The 8,712-nt window shown below is 40.2% G+C and overlaps 1 protein-coding gene across 2 annotated transcripts in view; it reads left to right on the forward strand.

Moving 5' to 3' along the window:
• The window catches only part of gnal (G protein subunit alpha L), a 70,710-nt gene extending 62,046 nt beyond the window's left edge, over positions 1-8,664 (forward strand). For both annotated transcript variants that reach the window (XM_022255227.2, XM_022255226.2), the window contains exons 11-12: positions 474-541; positions 2,123-8,664. In XM_022255227.2, coding sequence (XP_022110919.1) covers positions 474-541; positions 2,123-2,269 — 215 coding nt within the window. In that variant the 3' untranslated portion in view covers positions 2,270-8,664. The remainder of the gene's footprint in view (positions 1-473; positions 542-2,122) is intronic.
• Positions 8,665-8,712: the final 48 nt, after the last annotated feature.

Raw genomic sequence — 8,712 nt, forward strand, 5'->3', positions numbered from 1 at the left:
ACTCTCAACAGGAAAGATGAATGGTACCTCTGAGTCTGCAGGCAGAAATGTCAGAAGTCAAAGGCTCAGTCAAGGGGGGGAGGGGAAGAGGGCTCCTTCTTGCAACAAAATGCAGGGAAAGTTTGGAAGTGATTTTGTCAGTGTTGACTCTCTCACTGTGTACAGGAATGCACTCACTGGCACCAGGGTCTCAGCGGCGAGCCTGGGCTGGCCAGTGCCACATCCAATGTTGTTGTGCTTTGCCTGCATGCTCACTTGAATTCATTGTTCTGATGTTCTCTTCCTGCTCTCGATAAGGTCTTAAGAGTTTACAAGTTCTGATCCGTGCTTCTGAAAGAAAAAAGAAAGATCTTTTATTTCACTTCACTGATGTAAAGCTGTCTTATTCTGAAATGGAAAACAAGCGGCCATGACCTTGGTAGGAATGCTAAATATCTTTTAATTCTCATTATTTGCTGTGCTTATTTCTTCAGCACAAATTGAGCCGGGTGAGGATGAATGTGTGGTGAAGGCCAAGTTCTTCATTCGGGACGAATTCCTTGTAAGTAGCCAATTTGAAAAACGGACCATGTGTAACCCTCACCGTTCTGGTTTGTCATAAACCGAGAGGTTGCTGCTGGACATTCAAGTGGCTGCAAACAATGTGCATGTTGGAGGAACTCTTTCCTTTAGCTTTTCATTTCATGAAATCATAAATCCTGTTATATCATATGGCCCACCCCCTGTTAGAGAGGGGCTCCCTCATCCCCGTTTGAAACTCGAGGTAACCACCTGATTGCACAACACATTGAACTGCTCCCCAGTGTAAAAAAAAGAAAGCTTTCACCATTGAAACACCACAGTGAAATTAAACCCTTTTTTTTCAATTTAGTTTTTTGTTTGTTTTTCATTTCACTGATAGTCCTCAAATAGCTCAGGAAGTGTTTCAAGTTGGAAAATTCCTGTTCCCACTAGAAATACCTCTCCAGGGAACACTGTGTTTCTGTTTGTAATGTACTGTACTCTTTGCAAATTGTTCCAAGGTATAAAATGTGCAACACAATAGGCTGTTACTCCCATTCAGGATCATGTTCTTCCACATTTCGAGATGTCCTGGTAAATAGCATAGTTCATCACTGTTTTAACCAAAGGCAGACACGTCCGTGTAAAAAAACAGCTCTGCTTTGTGAAAACTACATATTTTCTCCCCCAGCATTGGACATAATTGTGTGGTCCGATCAGGGAGCACCAAAAGGATGGAGGTGAACTTGGAGATTAGTTGTTTTGGAGATAATGGCAAACAATCTTTATATTTGTTTTTGACCTCCTGAGATTTCTTTTACCATTTGGGTTGTTAACCACTTCGTGCCAGTGGCATTTATCAGTGTTGATGATACTTGGACGGGATAGTTATCATTTTTTTCTATTTTCAAAATTCATTCAAAATTCATATCTTCATTTCTAGGCCAGCCACCTTGTAAAAAGAGCCCAGATTTTCTGGTGTTCCGTAATTTTCTTTTGTCCACAAAACTGGCACAGTGCACTGCTGACCTCTTTTCAATAGGGGCTAGATTAGCGTGCAGCGGTACTGTGTGGCTCATTGCTGCAGTGGTGGAGGGCTTTTGTCCCCGTTGGTAATCTGTTCGCACTGAATGCCCCAAACCATGGTGTACAGCTTCAAAACAAGGCTATATTATCTTCACTATTGAGAGTGAAAAAATGTTGGTAATTCCCGGCAGCCTGGTCTTTTGTTACGAGTACGGTCTTTTGTTAGAAGGCCCAGTTCCCTTTGTCCGATTTCGGAGACCCCGAAAAAAAATACGTGTCCAAAACCAGAATCCCTGGTGGCAAGTGGTTAATGTCCAAATAATCGTTGGATGCAATTACAACTTTACGTATAATCTCAATGAAATTTTTACTCAGAACTTCTCAAAATGAGGTCAGCTGGTTTGCCTAACTTCTCAAGAGCATAACTCAAGTTATAGACAACCTAGAATGATAATGAGTGTCCTAGTTAGGATGATGTGTATAAAATAAATTTCACCATGTGAAGGATTTTCCAGACCACTGCACATATGTCACTGTCAAATACATTCTATCCTGGAACATCACTTTTTTCCCCTTCCCATCTTCTTTGTTTTAGCGTATCAGCACAGCGAGCGGCGATGGCAGACATTACTGCTATCCCCACTTCACGTGTGCAGTGGACACGGAAAACATCAGGCGGGTCTTCAACGACTGTCGGGATATAATCCAACGGATGCACCTCAGACAATACGAGTTGCTGTGACAACAGCCCTCCCAGAATTCCCTTCTCCTCCTCTCCCCTCCCCGCATCTCGGTTTGACCCGGAGAACATCCCCTCTCCTTCCCTCTTGCTGCGTCAGCGCTGACGACAGCCCCCTCCCTAGGGTGTGTCAACAGCCAGCCGTAAAAAAAAAAAAAAATCCAAAACCAGGAACAAATAAACACGAAGAACGAAAAGATGATGGAGCCAAGAGAGGAATGGGGGTGCGATTGATCTTGTAGGCTTCACTTTTGGGGGAGTTTGGTGAGACTGCTGAGTGCATACAGCTAGTTCTGCTGACATTCTTCATTTTGAGGTTTTTTTTTTTTTAATTGTAAAAAAAAAAGAACAAGAACAAACAACCCAAGTCTTATACTCGGAACAGCCACCAGTCACCATGCCCAGACTGGTTTTCACGTAACTACGAAAGAAGAATAAATTTTAAAGAAAAAGTGTGAAAACTGATATTTAAACAAAACACACACACAAAAAAAAATAATGAAAATGTTGCAATGTGATTTTACAGTTTAAATTAATTAAAGAGATGAATGCAGGCAAGAGTGGTTTGTCATGGACAATGAGCTGATGTAGACTACGGCTCGTATTTATTTGTTGCATGCATGACTGTACATATCCTAAGAAATTCTTAAGTTACTTGGAGCTGAAGGGGGAAAAGGAAATTGTGAAAAATGAAACGAAAAAAGAAGGGGGAATGAAAAATGAAAGAAATAACCAAAAAAAAGGTCTGTCAAACTCCAAATACACAATTGAGGATGAACCACGTGGGGTGACTTTACATGGAAAGTATTAGCAATACTTGCTTTTTCAAATGCCAAATCTTGTTACTGCACAAACCAGGCAGGAGCTTCATCAGATACTTGCTGCTAACACTTGTCAACTTTTGTCACAGGGAAAAAAGCCACTCGAAGCCAAGTTTTGGCGACACCGAGGTCTTGGCAAGTCTTAATTTTTTTTAATGCCAATCACTGTAGTACAAGTGCTGCATGGTAACATCTGCTTGGTGTTCACCATCTTATCTGCTAAAGTCGCTAAAGTGGGGGAGGGATAAAGTGTGAGATACTAACTAGGAAAAAAAAATGAAACGGTTCAAGGAAAGTCATTTTTTTTTGCCAAGGTTTCTCGTAAATATTTGGAAGGTTTAAAGAACTGTTACCGTAGCTTGAAGCAGCATGTGGTTTGCAGTGTACTCAAAATGTAATTGTTGGTATTCTGGTAATTTTGCTTTTCATTTTTTTTTCTCTCTTCTTCATTGACACCAGTCACCAATACTTTTGCTTTTTGGCATCTTTTTGTATAAAAAAGAGAGAGAAATTTTACCCCAAGCCCTGTCCCTGTTGGCAGGGTGTGTTTTGTTGCTTTTTACAATCTTGCATGTAAGATTACTCGCTGAAAGTTTGCATTGTCGACCAGCCATTTGATTTTGTCAATGGTAAGTGAAGAATGGTCTCCAAAATCCACTGAACTTGCATGGCTGTGCATGTTGCATGGTTTTTTCTTTTCTCTTTTTTTCGCAATAAGTTTCCTTCTCCAAGAAGCAGCTCTGCATGTACATGTACAAGCTCATGACAAGTTTTCTCTCATTGGTGGCATTGGATTGAGCCTAAGCAAGAAAACTTGTCAAATCTCGGCGTTGTGTCTCTGCACGCAAACTTTGCGACAGATGAGTGTTGCCAACAGCAGAGCTCATGCCATTAACATTGCCTGATCAAATAATACTGATCCCTACACTAACCACACCCTCCTTAAATCAAGGAAAGCATTTCCGTTACCACTTTGGGGAAAAAAAAAAGAGAGAGAGAGAAAAGATGTGGTCACCGAGTCGTGAAATCCAGAAAAGTCTATTGAAATTATCGTTGACTTTTTCCCCAGGAAGCACCGAGAACAAGCTTATAGAATCACATTCAAGGCAATCATTTCAGAGAGGGATCGTGAAACGTCAGTCCAAGGAGTGGCATTGCTAGTTGCAGTCATGAAATGAAACAAAGTTTGTTGGTTTTTTTCAAATTAAGAGTTTTAAAAAAAATGTCAGGAGAGCGTTGATGTAATTATGGTACCATTGTGGTAGTGACGGGAATGGGGTTTGACAGACACCTAAATGAAGTACAAATTTTTATTTATTTTTTATTTTAGGAAATGTACATATTATATAGTCAAGCCGTCATGCAAATTCACTGTCTCTTTTGTGTGTGTTTGGGGGGTTTTGTGTCTTTTTAACCCCTCTCCTGAGTCGGTGGGAATGAAGGACTGCACTGTTGATAGTCATCATGATGTAATATGACTAGATGTGGTTTATATAGTGATTGTGTGAATTTGTTTAAAGAAACCTGACACTAACATGCAAGTTGTACATACAGTGCATAGACAAGAAGTAGCCCCTCCAAACAAATCAGTGAGGGGACTAAAAATGGGACTTTTCCATTTTGTGTACATCCCATCAATTGGCGTCTCCCTCCCTGCACCCCAGCTCAGCTCATTTTCGTTGGGAAATTTCAAAACCACTCTGTCAGGAAAAAAAATAGCTTGTAACAAATGATATCCAGGTAATGAAGCCAGGCTCCCCCTCCCTTTGCCTTTTTTTTTGTACAAACGGGTTAGCAACTGGTTTTTGGCTTCGGGGACAGTCATCAACAGTTAAAAGCTTCTGACTGTGTTCCATGAACACATCCCTAAGCATTTCTTGGTACAGTTCACCCCCCATGTGATTATTGTTATTTATTATATAGAGAATCTCTCCCCATTACTTGGGAGAAGTGTTAGAGAATGAGATGAACTCCTGTGTACATACTAAAATGAAGTTAAGAACTAGTGTTTAACTCTTTAAAAAATCATAGCTGATCTGTCTGTTTTGGGGTTGTACATTTTGGGGCCATCAGTTTGGGGGTTTTGTTTGGTTTTTCTCTCATTTTTATTTATTATTTTGTTTTTATTTTGTTAATTTGAAAACAAAGGGAGCACCACTGCCACATGGTATGTGTTCTAGTCCATCTTTTGATGCGTCATCTGCGTGTTTTGTCAAGAAACTTGGGAAAACTGTTTTTCGGTCAAGCAGATGAGAGTTGTGGCTTGCAGCCCTGTGGTATTTTTTCCTTCGGTCCCTCTGAGAAGACGGTGCCCAGTTTTTATCAGCATGATGCCAGAAACAGAAAACCCTGCCTGCAGTTGATAGAATTTGCAGGAGATTTGACCAGAATGTCCATTGATGGGGAAATGGTTTTTGTAGATTGTGTTAACCTGATTCTCTGCAGTTCTTTGTTAATATTTATAGGGTGTATAACAAAACCTTGAGTTGGCGTGTGGTGTTTGAGAAGCATTGCGCTGGTCTTGTCTCCAACAGTTTACCTTCTCGGGCAGTGTGCACTGGGCGCAGTGAAGCTTTGTGACCGTAACAGCTGGAACAGAACTCTCTTGATCTAATACTGTGGCAGATTGGAGGATCCCTGCTGCTGTTTCATGTGTGCTCTGCCTCACTTGTAGTTCTGCAGGACTTTATGAGCACAAAATAGCTCAAGCTGCAGCCTGGCAGGGACAGAATGTCTGTCTTGGGGCATTGTTTTACTGGAAAAACCGCTCGCTGATTATTCATTATGCATAAACACGGGAATACTGAACAGGCAGAGGGAATATCCTCTTTGTCAAAACCTCTGTTTTTCAAAGACCCTAAGAGCATGGCCAAGAGCAAGCTTCACTTCTCAAAAACTGAGCTCAACCTCAGGTGTTGTGTGGTTTTGCAAACCCTCTTTTGTAAAAAAAAAAAAAAAAGAAAACCCGGGACCAATTAGAATCGAAATCAAACTATGGCAAATAATTTTTTGTTTGTAGAAGAAGAAAGTGGGGAGAGTACTGCAGATTTTTCCAGCATTATTTCAAGTCTTTTTTTTTTCCAAATATGCACCGGAAGAACTACATCACTCTGTTCAATTGTTGCATGACTTGCGCAGCTGCAAACTTTAGAACTCTTGTGTTTTGTTAGTTTTCACCCAGTTCTACATTGTTAGGAAACACAATCACTTAGGTTTGCACAACCACTTAGTTCACCAGGATGCAACGCACAATCTGTCATCACAGTGAACTATGTAGCATTTGTTATCAAGCACTACAGAAACCCGAAGTCTTCACCGCACTGCAGTACCAGAAGGATGGATATAGAGATGTGAGTGCTGGCAAATTCCGGAGGCTTCCTAAACCTTGTACTTTTGATGGCAACTCCAATTCGTTCTCATCTTGGGCCATGTTTGATCAGTGACCCTCTGTCAACCAACCAGCCATTGATTTTCTCCTTACATATTTTACGTACATGTTATTGGGCCGAACTGTCCAGTGGTCGATACACTCTCATCAAAAGAACTTTGCCTTTCCAACTGTTCATCTGTTCTTTTCTCTGTGTCTCTCCTGTCACATGTCTGATTTTGTTCCCGTCCACGTTTCCCATTCTAGCGTCTGTCTTTGTCCATTTTTACATCAGCTCGCTTAGTCTGTTCACACCATGCAGCTTTCTTTCATTTGCGATCATGATCTCTTTTTTTGTCTGTCTATCAGTCTACCTACTGTGATTGACCTGATGTGTGTGGTTTTGGTTCTCCCAAAGGTCATTCTGTGCTTTCTGCTCCTTTGTGTGTGTTTCTCTCTCTGTACATGTTTGCCTTTACCCTTTTCTGTGCCCAGTGCCAACTACACCCAGTTGTTCTTATTTCTTATTACAATAGCTCTCTGTGTGTTTCCTCTGACTGGCCTTCAGCAAGTTGTACACACCACAGTTTGCCTCCTGTCTTGATTCATGCATTTTCTCTGTCACTTTATTTCAAACTAGACGTGATTTCTGCCAACAAACTGCAACCCCTACACACAAATATCAACCATTAACGTTATAGGTATAAGCAATAAAACAAAACTTAAGTTAAAAAAAATAGACGTACTTTAGGGAAAAAAGAAACGATAATCCTCACAATGTAAGTGTTGTTAACTTCTCTCTTGCTGCAGCTGTGGGTTTTTGTTTTGTTTTATTTTTGTTTTATTTTTTTTAAGGTATTTTTCCTGAGTAGCTATGATAGCACTAGCTGCCCATACAATTTATATATAAATATTTAATAATATAAATCTTGTAGTCAAATGTGTGAGTGGACTTTCTAATATGCACATGTGCAGTGCTTTTGTCAATAAAAACTAAGGTTTAAAAAAAGAAAAAAAAAAGAAAAAAAAAAGTTGGGTCGTTTTTATACAATGCAGTTGTGCACAGGTAACCTTGCTAGTACCTAGATAAAAAGCTTGCTGTAGTTTGTTTTAGTGTTGATTTATTTAGATGGAGCAGTCTATCGGTTCTTTCTTATAACCACTTGTATGTGGATTCGGGTATCTATTTGTTACTACACTCGTTTGGAAAGTTGCTGATTTTGTGGTGCACAAAGACCTACAAAATGGCAGGGTGTACAATACAGTGTGGTGCGGACTGCAGACGTTAAGTTGAAGAGAGTGTTTACTGCATACCTTGTGTAATGTGCAAGTTAAAAATTAACAGACATGGGAAAAATTGACAAAAGTCACAGGATTGACTGACATTTCTACATTTGTGTGTAAACAGCAAGTGTGACAATGCTCAGAAAGCCATCGGAAAGAAAAGCCCGTGGGTGTGATTGAATATTTCACACTGGAAGGGCTACAAACTGTCCTTTTATGTTCCATTTCCATAATTTGCGATCAGTTCCATTAGTACTTTCTGCCAGATCTGTTTCAGGCAAGCTTGATTGGGGACTGCCAGCACTGCACTTTTGTTGGGGGAGGGAGTAGTCATCTTCATAACCACAATCCATCAAGCAAATCATTCATACAACAATCAAAGAGGGTAAAGTCATTGCTAGTCAATGTAAACAGTTTTTGCCCACATCTTAACCAGAGGCTGTGCATCAGCAAAATCAGCATCGGGAGGTAGAGCAGCTTATTCAACTTGAACCTGCCCTCTTGTTGGAAGAATAAACACTCTGCCAACAACTTTTAGACTCTTATACATGTATACATATACAAAGTGTTGTCACACCTTGTGTTCATAGCTGGTAATACCTGTGCACAACTGGTAATTGTTGGGGGAACCAACTCATGTCTTTTTTGTGTCATTTCATGTCTGTGTGATGGGTGCACGTGCCTGTCGACCATCTTGTATAATATTATATTACAATTAGAAAAGAGTAAAAGGAAATTTAAAGAAAATACCAGCACAGCGCTATTGATATTTAACGGAGTATTCAGACAAAACCCATTTTTCCATTGACTGTGAGATTTGAATTATTACAGATGTATGTCGCTGTAGACAAAGGTGTTACCACGGTTACGCTGCCTTTTTCTTCAGTAAATAATAAAAAATATACTAGAATAGCCCATTCTGTTGATATCCGTTGTCTTTTGCCTCTTTTATTGTGCTGTCTTCTTGTCTTGAG

The sequence above is a fragment of the Acanthaster planci genome, linkage group LG06, assembly GCF_054643075.1.
Source record: "Acanthaster planci isolate LZ-2023a linkage group LG06, COTS_SCS, whole genome shotgun sequence".
NCBI lineage: Eukaryota > Metazoa > Echinodermata > Asteroidea > Valvatida > Acanthasteridae > Acanthaster > Acanthaster planci.